The 20,681-nt window shown below is 48.0% G+C and overlaps 1 protein-coding gene across 1 annotated transcript in view; it reads left to right on the top strand.

Moving 5' to 3' along the window:
• Positions 1-20,681, top strand: part of LOC135901468 (membrane metallo-endopeptidase-like 1) — a 172,948-nt gene that overhangs the window by 85,824 nt on the left and 66,443 nt on the right. The window contains exons 10-11 of the mRNA XM_065431278.1: positions 10,261-10,364; positions 11,082-11,325. Coding sequence (XP_065287350.1) covers positions 10,261-10,364; positions 11,082-11,325 — 348 coding nt within the window. The remainder of the gene's footprint in view (positions 1-10,260; positions 10,365-11,081; positions 11,326-20,681) is intronic.

The following is a 20,681-nucleotide window of genomic DNA, read 5'->3' as shown; positions in this document are numbered from 1 at the left end:
CGGCTGGCGTAGATCGTTTCCTCCTCCGAGACACCGAGTTCTTTGGTTCGTTCCGTTTGCTCAGGCGCACATTTCGTTGCCGCGCCGAACACTGCGTTGCTCGACGCTCACCGAGTCCGATGCGGGGCGCTTAGTAAGTGATCGCTGCGCCGTAGCGCATTGTCTTACACCCCTTGGCGGTCGACCGGAACGCTGTCACGTTCCACTCTTGAAGGCGAAGCTTAAGCGTCCTCCAATTTTTGTCGTAACTGTTGACATGATGTGTTAGACAGTGCACCGACAGATGATCCATGCTATTGGTTCTTATTCGTCATGTCACCAGGGAGGATCTGTATATGCATTGTTTTTTCAGCCACATAAGCACACTGCGTTTTGCTGTGAAGTCTCTCGATGTTGCTGACATACCATATATAGTGTGACGCAGCAATTATCACGACGTTTATTACGTGTCGCAGATGCGGCGCACCGACCACGCCCACAGGACGGATCACACTTAAAAGAAAGCCCCACAAGCGATGATGAACAACAACGCCATGTGAAACCCACATGATGATGCTCATGTACAGATAATAAAGGATGGCTTAATAAATGTCCACACTAATGACCCCTCGCGTGGGAACGCCCATCCAGGCCACAATTGAAAGGGGCGGCGAACGCCTTGTAGAAGGCTTCATACAGGAAACGTGGACAACCTTATCAGCGCGGCAGCGGCGGTCATTTGGAACAATAACTGGTGTGACGCAATAGTTAACCGGAGAGGTCTACTCCAAGACATTGTAGGGGCCGATGAACCAAAGCTTAAACTTGTCACACAAGCCAGGAGTACGAACTGGTGTCCAGAGTAGCACGTGCTCGCCAGGGCGGAAGCACACGACGCGGTGAGAGGCGTCGTAATGCTGCTTGCTGTCCTTTTGCCGTGCATTGGTGTTGATGCGGGCGCGCTGGCGACAACGCAGAATGCGGGACACATATTAACGCGACAGCGTTAAGGAGCTCGTGTCGCAGAAAAGCCGGTGTCGTCGGCGTCGGTGTCGGTGTCGGCGTCAGCGTCAGCGGCGTTGGCCATGAGCGATAAATCCCAGCAGGTCCTTCATGAATAAAAAACAACTTGCAAGATGGGCTGGGTGGGAATCGAACCAGGGTCTCCGGAGTGTGAGACGGAGGCGCTACCACTGAGCCACGAGTTTTTTTTCTTTATTGCACTAAGCCACGAGTTCCATGCTTCAAAGCGGTACAAACGGGCCTCTAGTGAATGCGGTGTTGCCTTAGAGGCGTGCGTCGCTTGCTCAGGCGCACATTTCGTTGCCGCGCCGAACGCTGCGTTGTTCGACGCTCACTGCGTCCGATGCGGGGCGCGTAGTCGCTGCGCCGAAGCTGTCTTACATCCCTTGGCGGGTCGACGGGAACGCTGTCGCGTTCCACTCTTGAAGGCGAAGCTTAAGCGTCCTCCAGATTTTTCTTCACAGGAGTATGAACATGGATTGACAGTTGGCGCGAAGAAAGAGACGTCAAGACAGTAAGAGGGCGAACGACCATAAACGAGGTAGAATGGCGACTAACCGGTAGTGCTTTGAACGGTGGTATTATACGCAAAAGTCACGAATGGCGAAATTCCGTCCCAGTTTTCATGATCTGGTTCGATTATCATGGCTAGCATGGCTGACACCGTGCGATCAAATCGCTCTGTTAAGCCGTTGGTTTGCGAATGGTAACTGGAGGTAGTGGTGTGGGCGGTTGCGGATGCTCTGAGTACTTCGTCAACGAGTTGCGAGAGAAGTGCTTTTCTACGGTTGCTCAGGAGGACGCGAGGAGCACCGTGACGCAGTATTAAGGCTTGAAGTACGAATGTAGCAACTTCAGAGGCTGAGGCAGAACTCACACAAGCTGTTTAGGCGTAGAATGTCCATTGGTCAACAGCTGTCACACCATAGTTTACCTGTGAGAGTCACAGGAAGAGGACCATACAGGTCAATGCCAACGACTTCAAATGGTTGCGACGGACACAGAACCGGTTGCAGTTGTCCGCTTGGAGCTGATCTAGGGAGCTTTCGACGCTGACATAGGGCCCAAGAAGCGACATACCTCGCTACACTGGCGGACAAGTCAGGCCAGTAAAAGCGGCCTGTGATGCGGTCATAGGTTTTCTGGAAACCAAGGTGACCAGCAATCATGTCGCGGTGAGAAGCCTGCAGGACATGAGCACATAAAGAGTGTGGCAGGACAGAAGCCCAGCATTGACCGTCAGGGTGAGAGACATGGCGCTACAGAACGCGATTGTCAATCTTAAAGTGCGTCAGCTGTCGACGAAGGCGGGTGTTAGGTGGGCATGATACTCCTTGAAGGTGGTCTGTGATGCGCCGACAGTAAGAGTCGGCAAATTGATGAAATTGGAAGAATCTGTTGTCGTGTGCAGCTGTATCGTCTACAGTCGCCAACGAGAAAGCTTGTTACGGAAGGTAGTTGCAGGTCCATTGCATGGTATCGTAGGAAGCGGACAGCGAGAAAGCGCGTGTGTATCCTGGTGTTTTTACCGCACTTGTAGACAATGGTAAAGTCGTATTCTTGCAGACGAAGAATCCACCAACTAAGTCGTCCAGACAAGCTCTTCAGCGTTGAAAGCCAGCATAATGCATGATGGTCTGTAACGACGGTAAAATGGCGGCCGTGAAGATAAGGTCGAAACTTCCGCACAGACCAAAAGATAGCTAGACATCCCTGCTCCGTTATGGTGTAATTCTTTTCGGCGTTTGTCAGTACGCGACTTGCGTACGCGATGACCCTCTCACATAAGGTATCGTCCCGCTGTAGGAGAACGCCATTAACGCCGTGACCACTAGCATCCGCATGCAGGAGGGTAGGAGCAGCTTCATCAAAATGGCGAAGTACTTGTTCAGATGTGAGCGCGCTTCATATGGGCGAACGCTGATTCACATTCGGGAGTCTACACAAAGGGAACATTAGAACCCAGTAATTTGTGCAGAGGTGACGCTATTGAGGCGAAGTCTCGTATAAATCGGCGAAAATTCGAAGTGAGGCCTAGGAAACTATCAAAATCTTAGGTTTTTTCGGCACGAGAGAAGTGCTGAACTGCCAAAACATTGTCAGGATCAGGACGAATGCCGTCTTTGCTCACAATGTGACCAAATACCTTGATCGTCTTGCTCGCAAAATGGCATTTTTTGGTGTTTAGCGTTGTCCAGCGTTGGCAAAGCACGTGAGCACTTCATCCAGACGTTTCAGGTGCTGAGAGAAGATTCATGAGAAAACAACAATATCATCCAGATAGCACAAGCAAGTCTTCCACTTCAGGCCACGAAGTGTCAATCATGCGCTCGAACGTTGCGGCCTGTCTGTCATTTAGAAGATCATACTTTTCAACATGCAACATTATAGAAGAACAAATTACATGCTCCATTATTTTGCGCGGGATACTTGTTAACGACACCGGTCTTTAGTTCCGAACGTTGTTGCGTGGCCCACTCATACGTACAGGCTCTAAATATGCCAATTTCCAGCCACGGGGTAAAGCAGCATGGTTTAAAAAATATTAAAAAAAGAAGGACGCCAATAGAGATTCGCAGGTCTTCTTAGAAAATGCATTGCGAAGTTCTAGAAGGCGTGGGCCAACTAAAATTTGGGATGGCCAACTTGAAATTTGGAGTGTGGTTAACTTGAAATTTGAGTGTGCGCCAACTTAATTTAGTGGTGAGCTAGCTTGAAATTTGCAAATGGGCCAACTTGAAATTTGTGGGTAGGTCAACTTGTAATATGGGGTGGTCAACTTAAATGAGGGGGTGCGTAAACTTAAAATTTGGGGGGGGGGGCAACTTGAAATATGTACGTGGGGTAATTGAAATTTGTGGGTAAGCCAAGTTGAAATGTGGGGGTGGGCCATGTTAGGGCGTGAGCCAACTTGAAATTTGAAGGTTGCCCTACTTAAATTTGGAAGTGGGTCAACTTAAATAGGGATGAGCCCACGTGAAATTTGTATGTGGGCCAATGAAATATGGGGTGGGCCAACTAAAATTTTGGGCTGGGTAACTTAAATTTGAAGGTGGGTCAACCTGAAATCTGGGGGTGGGCCAACTTGAAATCTGGGGTGGGCCAATTTGAAATTATAGGATGACCCAACTTAATTTGGGAGCAGGCTAACTTGTATTTGGGGCTGGGTCAACGTGAAATTTGGACGTGGCTAATTGAAATTTAGGGGTGCATCAACTTGAAATCTCAGGTGGGCCGAGTTAAATTTGGGGATGGGCTCACTTGAGATTTTGGGGTGGCCCAATGTCCAACCGAACGCTACTGAGCGTCCTTAGAGTGATGAACACCTCGCGGGCAAGCAAGCACTTTGAGACGCTCGGTGCGTTTTTCTGGGCCTCAACGAGGCGCAGACAGAACGCAGGCGAGAGGTTTTGGGAACAAGGAATGCGCGCATAACAAAGGCTTACGACAGCGACGGTCACATGGCATCGCGGCGACGCATTCTCTCCTTAGGCGACGCCTCACGCGCTACTGCGGTGTAGGGTGTTCCCTTTCGACCGCTGTGCTCCGTCGAGATGCGCGCGTGCCCGGCGTTCCGGCTCAATTGGTACGATTGCATTTATGGGGGCCGGATGAGGCGAGAAAATCTGGCAATCGTCTACAAAGGCCTAAGCATTCTTTTCCGCCGGAGAGGTCATGGATAAACACGAGTAAGCTAGGGAAAGCAAGCAAAACTAAGCAAGAAAGCAGTCACAGCTTAGCCAACAATGCATATGCATTCCTAGAGAATTCTCAGAATTTCTGCCAATTTTATGTATATGGGGACGATGTGAAGATAGGTTTTAAATCATGTAACTTTTGTTACACCGTTCTGCAACACGCAGTGCCTTAAAAATGCTAGCCTCAGGCCGCAACTTCGATATTCGCCTGGTGGCAGGTGCCTTCAGGATAAGCCTTGTGGAAAGCCTGTATGTTGTGTTGAACAAGTGATCCCTACACGTCCAAAGAACATATTTAGGTCGCTCCTGCATGAAGGTAAAATTAGATATCGAATTTCCATGTGATTTAGGTATTTGCGGCTTGTCCACTGCCAGATGTCATCATAACCACCCAGATATCAGAGCTTTGTTCTCAGGCTTAGAACCAATGACAGAACAAACAGAAGCCCGCCTTTGAGAAAGGTTGTTATTGGGTCCCAATCACTTTCCACTGTCTTGGAAATGGCACATCATCGAGTGCGTTATCTGTTTTGTCGAAACAACAAAAGATGAACCTCGGACATATACACTCGTACTTCCTTGAATTTCAGGCGAAGTACTCCTGCGCAGAATTTTATGTTTATGCTTCAGAGTTACCCACTGCTATGACCTATGCAGCTCATTGGAGGGCGCTTTTAACTTCGAGCGCTCTAAATCAAAATACAATTATTTTCACTGCAGAAGCTTACGTGATACGTTCCGCTGTGAATCATGTCAACCAAATAGATCTCAAAAGAGCTACAGTACTCACAGGCTCACAACTGTTGTAAGAGCCTTAGTGAGTTTCCGGAAGCATAATAAAAAACCGCTACGTCAGTTGGTCTTCTCGACACAGGAATAAACATACCTATACCAATCGCAAAGCTCAAGTCCTTCTTACGCACAGAGTTGAGCAAATATTGGCAACAGCAGTGGGTCACTTGATCAGCCAAAATTAGGGCACTCGATATTCTGGAGGCAAGAGGCAAGCAAGTGCTTCTTTGTAGAGTAAAAATAATGGCACATACTTAGACTACGTACTCTTACTTGCTAAATGGAAGCAATTCTCCGACATGCAGCGGGTGCGACAATAGAGAGTTTTAGCCCAGCGGGTTTACGGCCAGCAGAGCGGAGCGGGTGAGCGGAGACACGACTGCGCATGCGCACAACGCTGAGGCGGCCAGCGGTTTTAGGGAGCAGCGTTTACGCCCGCTGGAAAGAACTCCCCAGCGGAGGGTATACGCAGCGCGCGAGCGTGCGTAAGCGCGCGCGGGCGTGTATGGGAAATGCAAGATGGCAGCCGGGAACATGAACGCCGGCAGTCACGGAGGAAGGAAACTAAGTAGAGGCCCTGACGTCACTCTTTGTGATGCTAAAGTGAAGCCGGAAGTTGGCGTTGCTCGTGGCGTTGCTCCGCCTTTCGGGCCAGCCCTCCTCTCTTGTTTACATTTCTCGCGAAACCACGCCGCGCTGCGCGCAACCGTGCTGCTCGGACCCGCGCGCTCCGCAACAATACCAAATAATCGTTAGCACGTTAGCATGATTCCGCCAAAGAGGGCACAATTTTCCGCGGATATTCCTTCGTCCGTAGCCATTGCCGTGGCGCGGTACATTGCGTACAGCGTTGCATGCGCGTTCATTTCACGAGCTTTAGTTCCTCCTGTCCCCGCTGGCCACAGAAACATCCGGTAAAGCACGGTCCAGATAACGCAGCGCACCAAAACATGGAGACCAACGCAAACCTGCCCGCACGGCGCCTTTAGACAGCTTTAGTATAGCGTAAAATGCTTGCGTTAGCATTAGCGTGCGGCGCAACGCTAACGCAATGAAAGACTGCACTGCGCGGCACAAGGTAGTGTTTTAGAATAGCGGAATGGAGAGAAGCGTAACGTTAACGCAAACAAATACAGCGCCATCTAGATGCAAAAACACAAAGTACTGGAAAGCCAAATTCACATGAAATGTCGAGCTTATCCAATGCCGAATCCGCAAGTGTGTCCCTAAGTCACGCTTATCGAAAGCCACAGTCGATGCGTTAATGACGCATGTAGGTGTTTGCTTTAAGTGTTGTTTTGTCGAGAGTCGCGAAACGCACCGATTATTCTTAGCATGCCGCGATCGAGTGTTCTGCAGGACCCATATTACGTGTCCTTCTTAAGTTGGGATGACATAGACGCCCTCATGCTTCGGGAACGAGAGTGACCGCGCAGGTTCTACGTGTCGTCAAGATCCACTGAACATCGAAGCTATTCCGGAAGGGATGTTTCGCCGGCAATTTCGCTTCCAGAAATCTGATTTTCCACTTCTTTCCACTTTTTTGCAACGAACGCCCATCTTGACGTCCGTCGGAATGGGTTCAAGGCGAAAACCTCCTTGAGGAGGTTTATATCGTCGTCGTCAGTGAAAAGCACACGCATTGTGACCACAGCACCGACCACACTACTGTGTTTTGCCGCGGAAAACGTGACATGCACTGGCTTGACATGCGGCTTTACACCAAGTGGACGAGCGAAATACACTTCGGCGCCATCTCGAGGCTGATACAGCAAACATGAGCAAACATTATGAAACCCTCTCGTTAAGCCTACTGCGCCGCTAATCGAGAACGTAAATCGTAAACAACCCCCATTTGTCACCTGTGCGCCACTGTCGAAGCATCTTCACACAAATCTAGAGCAAACACGAGCATTAGTGGGCAACGAATGAGCCGAACAGTGCAGGCCGACGACTCGATAGATGCGAAGCGGGCTGCTCTCACTTCGACTGGCACCGCCATGTTGCCGTACGTAAGGCTCCCCTTGCGTGCGTTAGCGTTCACCGCTAAATCTCGAAAATGGCGTACGTACGTAAGAGCTCCAGCAGCGTTTACGTACAGCGCATGCGCAGTGTGGTGCACGCAACGCTAACGCTAACGCTAACTCTTTGCGTTTGCTGCTTTACGCTGTACTAAAGCTGTCTGTTGTCACGGTACGGAACCTACGGAGCAACACGTGTGAGCACACAGAACAATAACAAAGCCGCCATTGTGGCCCGAAAGGCGGGGCCACTGCAGCAAAGAAATAAAAAAACAGCAAAACAAATGATAGCCTATACGTCATTTCCTCCACACTTTTCTCATAGCGCGCGGAGGGGGTAGGGCCTCTCCTCAGTTTCCTTCCTCCATGCCGGCAGTTCTGCATCGACGACGGCGACTGCGGCGCTGACCCGTACATTAGTACTCAGTATATTATTAACTGATAATGTGCTGAGAGCATGTAATATATCTTTATTCAACATTTCTTGCATTATAAAAGCAAGCGCAATTCAAATTCATTTCTCAGTAACTCCTTTTCGGACCACTAGGTGGGGAAGCAGAGCGCCCCGCTCGAGCGGGTGAGTGATCCGCCGGGCTAAAATTCTTTTTTCGCGAGCCGCCCCGCTGGCGTAATGGTGGAGACCGCGAGCGGAGCGAAACGTAAACCCGCTGAGCTAAAAGTCTCTAATAGTCTGCCAGTTCTCAATGTTCTTCTCCAGCGTCGTGAAATAGAATTAAGAGAAAAAGTATTTCGCTTCCACGTATCGTGAACAGTTTTTTCTGCTCAAAGAACCGCACATTAATTTTAAATCAACATTGACCTTTTTAGCGGAAACATGCATACTAAAGATCACTTGGCCTGAATTTGTAATACACCCCCCCCCCCTCGAGGTTGTACTTGCAATGTAAGCATTTTTGTAGAGCTCTTGCCTTCCAGCAATTGAATTTAATTCCCTTGTTTAGACACTAGTGTTACTGCCACCTCTAAGTTTTACTAAGTCATCAATTTCTAACTAAACCTTTATGGTCGTATTGTCATTATCCCTTTCTGGCGCCAATTAATTCTGTCCATTGAAAATTTAGTTTGGTCATATTTTGTGTACCATTTAGATTAATGAAAACTGTACAGCTGTAGAACAAATTAGGAATTTTAACTAATTCAGCGTGTTTCATGAAGTTCAAGAAATGTCGATTGCATGCGAGAACTAACTATAGGAGCATCAGATACAAGGATCTTAACTATTTCATGCCTAGCATACTTGGAAGGAACCTAGTCAGACACTTGAAATAAGTGCCTAATGACAAAGATTGTGAAAACAATGAAGGCAAACTGACACTGCGAGGGCGGCAAAGATCCAGTCATCCAACTTCCAACTCATTTTGCTAAAAACCATTACACTTATTACTCATACCCTCAGCACAAGTCCAATCAAAATTGTTTGATGATGTTCGCGGCATATTTTAAATTTCTTTGTATTTCAATAAGTGGTTTGAATTTTGACGCAATAGCTTCGTCTGCACAATTGTCCAGATAGCGCCTCAAGATGTTTTTTAATACTTGTACATTATACGGAATTTACTGTGACTGATTTTAAGGCCTTTTCATATCCACGTTACTTCTCCCGTTTGGAATTTCTTTTCACAATTCATTGATTACTACTCACGACGTGCCGTGGCGATGTTTGGTCATATCTGGCCCAAGCACCAAAAATAAATGCCACATAAATCAAGGCAGAATCCAGGATACCAAAAACGTGCGCAAGAAATGAGAAACAATAAGTGCAACGAGCAGGCACTGTCATCTGATGTAGAGTATGCTTATGAGAAAAGATGCAATAAGTCGGAGACGCACAGTGGCTCAAGCAGGCATGGTAAGAACACGTCACAGTGCCCGGCACCCACGCTTAGAGGCAGCCATGACGTACTTTGGAGTGATAGGACCCTCAGAAGAACTTGACAATTCTTCGCTCATAAACTCTGAAGATACAACAACGGCAGTGTGCCATGTATTACATTCTTTTGCATTTTGTCTATTTGCATTTCTAATCTTTATGGTCTTTCTAAAAATACGTATTCTGACTATACAGTGACCTTCTTGTGGGGACCCATTCGAAACGTATTTCTTTAAAACTTGTGTTTGTCACTCCACCTACTGGCCTTGAGATGAGGATTCTATTGTTAGTACAATGTTAAAGAGTTTACCAATCCTATCTTACTGTGACCCTTTCTGTAGCTTTCAAAAAGAGAGGCTTTCAAAATGGCGTTGGTTAAGCCGTTTTTATATTACTGATTAAGTGTAGGCTATTAGGAAGCGAAGCCATTGTAACTTCGCTTTACTGCTTAGCAGATTGCGATGCAAAACAACGCAGAACAGAGGAAGGCTAGAAGGATTGCACATGCTCATGCACATTAGTCCACCTGAGCTTTCCAGGGATGTTATACTCATCAAGTTCTTTCTAGTGGACGGACGGGGAAACGTTCAGTCGTTTCTGTTAAATAGAAGTAGTTCGCATTAAACAAACAGCTTTTACACTGCGCCAAACAAAATATTTGAGCGCCAACTACATTTTTTCTTTAACTGTACCGGCATGTTCGATATGTTAGGTATGTGAAAGCGTTCGAAATATCCGATGCGAGATTTCTGCAAGAAGATCTCACTTAGCAGCAGCGTTCGTGCTGAAATACCATCGTATTGGCGGGTCAGCGAAAGAAGGAAGAATTGACTACTTATTGTCCTTCTATTTACAGCTTGTAGACCCTGGAGCGAAACAATCCCTCGAATGCGATGGTCGAATCGTATGGACCGACTCTGAATACTACACAGGCCTCGAAACCCTAATCAACGAGACTTCGTAAGAAGCCAAGCATGCATCTTCTTTAAATAAAATACTGTCCCCTGAAACATACTTTGTGATGCTAGTTTCGTGTACTGCATAATGTCCCAACCGACTAACGAGCTTGTCTTTGCTGCGACGCTGATATGCATTGTCAAAGTAATAAATAAGCGTTATGCTTCTCTCCAGATATTATACCTATACGCGTGAGAAAATACACGTTTTGCGTTGCTGGCGTTGTGTGTAGTGTGCTGGCCGACATCCACTATCCCGCAGCGTTTGTGCAACTATATACCAGTGTCTGACTTGCACTAGTCGTCTAAGTAGAAGATCAAATTCAGAAGTTGACCTCTTTCGGCGCCTGCAGGGCAAATTTATGTGTATTTTCAAGCGACGTCTATGAAGCTCTAGTCATTTGAGAATACTTTTACCTTACGTTGTGAGACCAAGACGTATTATATGAATGTTTGAGTTAATTTAGGCAAAGGTGGAGAAGGTGCGATGGAATGCCGACGCTACCTAATTTTGTAGAACTTTATGAAACAGATATGTCTACCCAAGCACCATTCCGCGTTCTCTGCGCGATATATTGCTGCTTTTCGGCTAGGCTTGTATGTACTCTTTGCCCCGTTGCTATTACGATGACCGTATATTTTAGACAAGTCGGTCATGTCATTCACGCATATTGCCTAAAACACGATACGTTTCATACTCTTCTCCTCGGCATCTATGCAGAAAACTCGTTCTCGTCAACATGATACGATTTCGAGTAATCCTCCGGTTTTCGCTCTTCGGCCAGCGGGCGACGTCGCTGGCGCAGCTCTACTATCGCTACACGCACTTCATGAACGAGCCGCCGCACGTTGAGATTCGCTGCCTGGACGCGATGGAGTACGTGTGGCGGCCGTACTACATGGATTTGCTGCGCCGAACGCACGTGTACCAGCATGGCGACATCGATCCGAAGGTCGCAAATCAGGTTGGGCTCTTGGCAACTGATGAGGGTAGCTACGTGACCTTGTTGGTGTGGCATCTTCTACTTTGTTCCAGCGCAAGCTCAACGAGAGGGTCACAGAAAGGCACATTTGACACACAGCGCTAAATGCAGCGCTGGGTTTTTGTGAAATGTGATTTCCTGTGTCCCCGTCGCTCACCTTGTGCTATGACAAAGTGAAATATTTTACTAACAGTTTAATTATGCCACAGACCCTGAAATAAACTCGCCAAATCACAAAGAGTGAATAAGAGATAAGTAAGCTGCAGATAGAGAATGCACAAAGCACAGTCACGATTGCGCATCGAACACAAGAAATTATAAACGATCTAGGTTTGTTTTGTTCACTCGTTACGTAATTACCACAGGAACAAACATTCCTTTTCCTCCTCTTCCAACACACTTTTCCTATTTGCGAAGGAGGAAAATATAGCTGCGCTTTTATGATGAGACTGACATTACTTTGTTTCAGATCCTGAGCACATTGGCATAATGCAGGTACAACATGCAATAGTGACTCTGATATCAGATGTTTAAATTATTCGTTATTGCAGAGCAGCAGCCGCTGTTATGCCTAATAGAGGCAACAGCCGTGGTGGCTTAGTGGCTGTGGCATTGCGCACATAAGTAGGTGATCTCAGTTATTCATTGAACAATCTCCCACCAGTTGGTGTGCGATTGTTAGAAGACGAAAGCAGTGAAAACACACTTGTACAAAACTTTTAAGTGAGGGGTACTAAAACCGGAGCAGTCAATGTAGATAAATTGACTGTCAGAGTTTTCGGAGGGTAGATGGAATCAATTATCCCACAGGGCGAAATGTTATTAACGTCATCTGCGGTCATTCACCATTTTCAGAGATTATAGAGCGCGCCGCATTCTACAGTAGTCTGGGCTAGTTTATGCTTATATGAAAAAAAAACTGCTGTGAATGTGGATATACTGAGGCTACTGCGAAAGCGCTCCGGACAACAGAAAGTGGACAATGTATCGCCAAGAGATGAGCTGCCAAATACTTGTTAGCCTGGCGTGTTGATAGTATGAAAAAATACAACAGCGTGAAAGCCGGAGTACACAAGTGCAGGACACGGGCGATGGGAAGTATCGTTGTCAAAGCAACGGCTATTTTCGGTAGGATTTACAGGATTTTCACTCCTTCGGTATAGCAAGCATGTTAGCGACTAGCTTCTGTGGCGATGGAGAGAGTCGAATAAATTTGTTGATTCTTTAACTATAGCAATTATTGAGAGAGTGAGGTGTGGAATGGTGTTTCACATAACGCGTAACATTGATGAATTCTACTGTAATAATGAGAGTGTAGCAGTCGTCGGAATAAAGATGGATAGAATGTATAGCATTAAGGTATTACAAGCCTACGCTTCAACCTCCAGTCACGATGAGGAAGAAATAGAACTGTTTTATGAAGATGTAGAATTAGCTGTGAAAAATGTGCAAACTCAATATACTGCAGTCACGGGTTACTTCAAAAGAGGGGAAAAATCAGGCTGGGGAATAAGAAATCGGCAACTATGGCATCGATTCTAGGAACACTACAGGAGAGATGTTGGCAGAGTTCGGAAAGGAACAGGCTCGAAATAATGAATGCTTCTTCAGGAACGTAGTGACAGGAAGTGGAGCTTGAAAAACCCCAGTGACGAAACAAAAAAGGTAATAGATTTCATACTCTCTGCTGATCCCTACGTAGTCGAGATGTATGTAGAAGTGTTAGGTAGGGTAAAGCGCAGTGACTGTAGGTTAGTGAGGACTATGATTCCTCTCGATTGAAAGAGAGAAAGGTCAAAATTAGTCATCAAAAAATAGGTAAACCTAGATGCAGTAAGGATAAAAGGAAATGAATTCAGTCTGCTGCTCGCAAACAAATGTGCAGCTTTAGAACAGGAAAATGAAGATAACATAGAAGGAATGAATGAAACGGTAACTAGGCTCATATCAGAAGCAGCAATTGAAGTGGGAGGTAAGGCACCAGGGCAACAAGAAGGTAAGCTCTCGCAAGCACAAAGGGCCTAATGAGGAAATGACAATGCATAAAAGAGCCCAACTCTAGAGATCAGATCAGATCAGATCAGCTGTCAAAGCTGATCAAGAAGAAAGTCAGGGATATTCGAAATGATAACGTGGGAAAAATTGAGGAAGCGGTACAATATCGTCGCAGCATGAAATCAGTGAGAAAAAAATTTGCATAGGGCAAGGCAAGATGTATGCACTGAAAGATATGCAGTGTAATGTCATCACCAATTTTGATGATATAGTAAAATTAGCAGTATTCTATACTGACCTGTACGGTAGCCAGAGGTGACACGCTACCTTTATTCGAAGTAGTGATGAACAGAATACAGAGGCTCCTTCTGTAGCGATGAAGTTAAAAAGGCCTTGCAGGACATCACCCGGGGAAAAGCGGCAGGAGAAGATGGAATAACAGTCCATTTAATCAAAGCTGGACGCGATATCATGCTTGAACAACTTGCAGCACTTTATAAAATGCATAAAGACTTGAAGTCTAAGAGAGAGCTGGAAGAAGGCCAAAATTATACGACTTGAAGAATTATAGGCCCATTAGCTTGCTTTCAGAATTGTATGAATATTCAACAACATAAATTACAATATGACCAGGCCAACACATTAATCAACCAAGTGAACAGGCTGGCTTCAGGAAGAGGTGTTCTACAAGGAATCACATTTGTATTATTAAGGGGAGAAAAGACGCTTGGCAATATATTTACAACATATAAACAATGGGCAGAGGACGGGCATACAAGATGTGTGCGCGACTGTCGGCAATCGTCGTCTTCGTCCTTCCTCTCATCATCGTTCGCTACTGCAGCGCCTCGTAGCATGACCCCCGGCGGCGAAGGCGCTGTTCCGGCACTTTGTAGATTTCAGTTATATCGCTTCAATCGAACGGCGTGAACAATATCAGAGGAGGATTGCGGTGTGGAGGTATCGAGAGATTGTAACTCGTAGGTCACGTCTGCCACTTGACGCAAGACATGGTATGGGCCTGAGTAGGGGCGAAGTCAGCTTCTCACAAAGACCAACTCGCCGTGCTGGTTTACAAAGAAGCACGATATCCCCAGGGTTAATGTGGGCATTGTGGTGACGAGCGTCATATATGCGTCGTTGCTTTTGTGGGGAAATGGCCAGACGGAAGCGTGCAATCTCACATGCCTGGGTAGCTCTAGATGTGGCATCTCTGGCATATTCTGACGTTCTACCGGGAACGGCTGGGAGGATCGTGTCAAATGGTAGCATAGGGTCTCATCCATACAAGAGAAGAAAGGAGGAGAAACGAGCAGGATCAAGGGGGGAACGGCAGAGCAGCATCTGTTGCACCTCAGGGCGGTCCCTCCGTTAGCAACCAGTTTGTTGCATTTGTAGGCGATCCCACTGCAAGTGACCTGTCTCTCGAAGCTCCACCGACATTACTTATTGGGTAGCGTGGCGTTGTCGGCGGGCTGCAGGCATCCGGTAGACCATGGCGACCGAGTAAGGGCGAGACGACGTTTTGCTAGTGCGAAACTTGCTCTGATTTATTCCAAGGTAGTTGAAAGAAAATAAGAGAATGACGCATCAAGTGTAAAGTATGAAGTATATCACAAGTACATTTCGGAGCCCCTTAAATAGGCTCTCTACAATCGTGTGGGCGGGATCTTGCTTCCGTCGATGACACGTGACAGGCACAGGGAGAAGGCCCCTCCTCCTGCAGTACCAGGCACGTCATCGTGCCTGGTACATCGCAAAAAGGTCATCGGATGAGTAGAATCCGATGACCTTTTTCGAGAATCCGATGACCTCTCCGGCGCTCGTGGGCTCCGGCCAAGAGAAGGTGAGGGGGACGAGGTAGGCACACACGATGCCACGACCATGAGAGGAGCGGAGGAAGTCGCTCGTGGGCTCCGGCCAAGAGAAGGTGAGAGGGACGAGGTAGGCACTTGGCGTCCGGCCATACCTAACAGACTCTCCGGCGGGGGAGGAAGGTCCTGACGTGTAGGGGCCAGCAGCCGCTGTACGAGGGATCGGCGTTTCGGTTTAGGATTCCCCGTAGAGGTCATGAACCCTTCGTTCGTAGCAGGTAGATTCCGGGGAGTGGTCATCCGTCCTCGTGGCGCTCTTGTGACATTTCTCCCTAGTCCGGTCTGGTGAAGTTTGTCTTGCAAGCAGGTCTTGCCATTTTTCGTCTCCGGCGTGGGCAAGCAATCACCACAGGACAGTGCCGGACCCACAACCACAAAGCAGCGAGCACAAGGCCACTTTCCCCCAAGACACACGGCTTTTAACAAAAAGAGAACCCGCTATACCTTTCCCACTTCCTCCGCGCGTCCTCCCCCCTTTAACACTAAAAACAGCCATTTCTTGAAAGCGTTAAGACGTTGTTATTAAAATGAGTTAACAATCGGCTTCACTTCGGAAAAACATATTAATGCATGAAGCAAACAAAAATGCCACGGAAACTCGGATGAGTATGAGGCTTTCGATACTCTAGGGGCAATGATTTAAACCGTCGGCATTGCCGTTAAGCTGACTCTTCTTGTAGCGATATAGCAAGCTAGCTTCTGCACCGCCCAACTACACAAACCACATGTTCCCAACCTATCGCAGTGGCGTACTTATCGCACGTATTGGTGCCACTGAACAGTCTGGCCATCCTCACAAGTACGTAATGACAAGCGCGCTAGCCTTGTGGTCACTATTCAGAACGCGCACTTGCGTCGTAGGCAAACTTTTCATTACGCCTACTCACGTTTCTTCCTTTAGTCCCTCCAGGACACGTGGCCTAAACGAGCAACTAAACTTGCGTAACTTACGCACTCCGCAGAACCCTAAACAAATTGCGTCTGCTAATAACTCGTTCTAAGCACGCTCATTAGAGAAGTCAGAATACGGCTGCCCTCAACACACACGAGCAACCCAGTCATAATTCTGCTTCCTTCCGTCGACACAGGACAGACGCTAAAGGAACTAAAAACGCTTCTCGGTGCAAATCATGCACACACTGAAAACTTAACCTTAGACAATAAAAACGCATAAAAAGAAGAAGGTTAACTAAAACACACACGCGTTACCTTAGGCCTCTCAACGATAACCTTGACACTCAGGTTACTTACGCACAAAATTGAAGGCCCATCTACTTATTAATGAACACCTCGCGATACTACATGTTTACAAAAACCGCGTCTTTCAAATATCAAGCCTCTCTAACAAAACATAAACAGAGCTAATACCTTACATATTGAAAGAAATCCTAGTCTCAAATCGCGAAAACTTTCCGATCTCAGAATAAAAAACAAAACACTTCGTTTCTACGGAAGCGCTCTTGGCCTCCCATTCCAAACATTTTCCACTGACTCATACTTTTGAGCCGTACCTGAGGTGGTCGCGGACTGAAAGCTACTCTGGCTACGGAGAAACAACAAAAGGGCTGACTCACTAACAGCTCCCCCAAGACGTTAGAGTCCCCTGCCAATTTGCGCCCTGGCGCGCCGCTTTCGGCGTGACCTCGATTGACCGCGTCGCTACTCCCCACCTGGCCTCGTCTTGCCACCTTGCGCTTCTTCGTACTGCACGCTGAGCTTTGAAAAGAACGACGGAACGACGAGGAATTTAATTGCCCCATGCCGTTTTTCCGCGTCCGTGCAGAACATGCTTCTCGGTCCCCTTTTGACCGGTGGCTTGAACGTGTTTGATGCGTCAACATCGTCCGTGACGACCACACCTTTCTTTTCGCTGCGCCTTGCCTTTCCGCGCCTGTTGCCCTCTTTGGCTTCGCAACTTTAGCCATCGCATTCCGATCCTTACAGCGCTTCTTTCTGCGGCGCTTTTTCTTTGAACTATCCTTCACGTCGCCTTCTGGCGCCTCGTGCTGGCCGTTAGACATCTCATCGGCCCGGATGGGTCTCTTGCCCGCAGAGTCTGAGTGATTATCATTTAAATCGACTCTATCTTTGCCTCAACTGGCGGACAGCTCAACCGACTCTGGCACAATGCAGCAGGCTTTACTCGAGCTATGCAACTCGCACTCTTGCGAACTGCCCTCTACTGCATTGTCCAGCTCACGCCGTGCATCGTCACACAGCCCGTCGGTCTCGAGCGCTGTCTCACACGCACAGTCCGAATGATTCCTAATTAAATCATCCATGTCTAGGCTACCTAGACTGGCGGAGAGCCACACCGATCCCTGAACCATGCAGTTGTTCTCTCGTGAGCTACGGAGCTCGCCATCCCGAGAACTACTCTCAACTGCATCGTCCAGCTGGCACCTCACCTCGGTACGCAGATCTGACTCGACCTGGGTGCTCGCGTCCGTCAAGTTCGCAGTATTCTGTACCTCGCTAACGACCTCGCGACCATGAGATGCGACGCACACGCGTGGTAACTGTGCCAATTTGTTCGCAGCTGACCTAGCTGTCTCTACAGTCCTCTGTTGGCACAGCACCTCGTCGCTCTCACTCTTGCCTTTAAAGGCCTCTGTTTCCACTAAGGCATCGTTAGCAGCTAGCCCTTTCCGTTCGAGTATGACTGGGCCGTTAATCTCACAGGCAATACTTTTCTCGTCGGCTTTTGGCGAAAGTCCACTAGATGCATTCTCATTCGTTTGCTCTGTACTGCCTACAGAATTTTCAGACAGGCGTTGTCTTTTGTTCCTTTAACTGCTGAAAATATTGTATCTGTTCTTTCAATGCCGCTACCGCTTTCTCGTGCTTTTGCTTACGTTCTTCTTCTCCCTCTAGGTGCTTACGCTCTTCTCTTTCCTCTAGGCGCTTACGCTCTTCTTTTTCCTTTAGGCGCGTACGCTCTTTTTTTTCCTCAAGGCGCTTACGCTCTTCTTCTTCCTCACGTGCAGCGCGCTCGCGCTTGTGCTCTTTAATGCTCTCTAGGCATTCCGTCAGTTCCTCGTCGTCTGCCCCAGCTGCTTCGATCACCTCAACGATCTCCGGCTTTCTCTTTGATTCGGCAATTTGGAGGCCCAACTCTTTGGCCAAGCTCAGCAATTCCGGCTTCTTTATTGCCTTCAAGTTCATGGTTGCCCATAGTGCTGCTAAACTTTCACTCTATACTACCTTGACGTACTCAAACTTCCGTCAACGGTTTAAAAAAATCACTGCTATGTATTTTCCAAAAATTACATAAAAGCGAAGTGATATCTAAGTGAAGAAAAGCCGTGCACTCACCATATGCAGTCATGATCCAGACACCTTCTTTCCGAACGTTGTTGCCAGGACGAAGAGGCTACGATCTCGTAGTTGTCCAAGTTGGGGTCTCCAGGATTCCGTATCCCAATTGCTGCCAGCCAGTTTGTTGCACCTCAGGGCGGTCCCTCCGTTAGCAACCAGTTTGTTGCATTTGTAGGCTATCCTACTGCAAGTGACCTGTCTCTCGAAGCTCCACCGACATTCCTAATTGGGTAGCGTGGCGTTGTCGGCGGGCTGCAGGCATCCGGTAGACCATGGCGACCGCGTAAAGGCGAGACGACGTTTTGCTAGTGCGAAACTTGCACTGATTTATTCCAAGGTAGTTGAAAGAAAATAAGAAGAGAATGAAGCATCAAGTATGAAGTATGAAGTATATCACAAGTACATTTCGGAGCCCCTTAAATAGGCTCTCTACAATCATGTGGGCGGGATTTCGCTTCCGTCGACGACACGTGACAGGCACAGGGAGAAGGCCCCTCCTCCTGCAATACCAGGCACGGGAAGGAGAAGTCGATCCTCTTTTCGACGAATCCGGTGAGTAGGTCGTGTGAATGACCTCTCCGGCGCTCGTGGGCTCCTGCCAAGAGAAGGTGAGGGGGACGAGGTAGGCACACACGATGCCACGACCATGAGAGGAGTGGAGGAAGTCGCTCGTGGGCTCCGGCCAAGAGAAGGTGAGAAGGACGAGGTAGGCACATGGCGTCCGGCCATACCTAACACATCACAGAATGGCAGAGAGACGTACATAGCAAGCATTTCTGTAACAATTCTATTGAGCCGCACTGTGAAGGCGTTGATCTGAAGTTGATACACCATTGTAAACTTGTGCTTTGTAGCGCAGGTGTGCAATGTGCCATGCACAACCTGTGAGATAAAGTAGCGACCCCAGTCGTTAAAGCGTTGTCGTGGAGCGCCGTAGCGAAGTATCACTGCGTCGAGAAGGAAGTCAGTGACGTCGGTTGCTCAACTGGTCGGGAGAGCCAGCTTGATCGCGTACTGGGTGGTGTAGCCCCTAGCAACTGCTATCCACTTGTTCACGCTGAGCTATAGAGGAAAAGGGCTAAGGAGATCAAGACCAACTCGAAAGAATGGCCCAGATCGTATTTTAATGGGCTGAAGGCGGCCATATGGTAGGGCTGCCGGTTCTTTGCGGTGCTGACAAGATTTACAGTAGGCGACGTAACAGCAAACGGAACGCTAAATACCGGGCCAAAAGAAACGACGCCGAACACGGTCATATGTCTTTGAGACTCTCAGATGACCAGCGGTTGGGACATCATGCAACTGTACGAGTAAAGTCTCATGCATATGTTTGGGAACGACAAATAGCAGTTCAGCGCCATCAGAGTGCATGTTGTAACAGCACACTATGCCATCTTGCAGTAAACACATACGCGAAGAGGGAAAACTGGCGGGGAACGTCATCCTGAGTATGATGTCTCGCAGGTAAGGGTCGCATCTTTGCTCATAGGCGATGTCAGCAAACGCGATAAGCGCGAGGACGCAAGTTGACTCGCCGGTCTCTGATGGGTCTACTGGATGACGTGACAAGCAATCAGCGTCCTCATGCAGTCAGCCTGTCTTATACATCACTGTGTAAGAGTACTCTTGGAGCCGCAGTGCCCAGCGACCGAGACGTCCAGCTGGATCTTTTAAAGAGGAAAGGCAGCATAGCGTGTGGTGATTGGTGATAACCATGAAAGGCCGTCCACAGAGGTAGGGGCGAAATTTACCCACTGCCCAAACGAGGGCAAGGCATTCACGTTCGGTGATCGAGTATTTGCGTTTGGCTGGTGACAGAATACAGCTAGCGTACGCAATAACACGGTAACAACCGTGCTGTCGTTCTGCGTTGGGGCGGACACGTCAAAGTGGCCGAGAATTGGTGGCGACCTGAGTCGCGTCGTCAGCTCAGCGAATGTACTAGCTTGGTCGGAACCCTAGACAAAAGTCGTGTCTTTGTTAAGAAGTTCCATTAGAGGGCGTGCGATTTCAGCAAAATTTCGCACGAATCTGCGTAAGTAGGGGCAGAGGCCTACAAAGCTTCGAACGTTCGTTGCGCAGGTGGCCACAGGGAAATTCTTGACCACTCGAACTTTCTCCCGATCGGGACGAATACCGGAATAGTCGATG

This window comes from Dermacentor albipictus, chromosome 1 (genome assembly GCF_038994185.2).
Source record: "Dermacentor albipictus isolate Rhodes 1998 colony chromosome 1, USDA_Dalb.pri_finalv2, whole genome shotgun sequence".
NCBI lineage: Eukaryota > Metazoa > Arthropoda > Arachnida > Ixodida > Ixodidae > Dermacentor > Dermacentor albipictus.
Note: the sequence above shows the minus strand (reverse complement) of the source record. Positions and strands in the feature narration are given on the sequence as shown.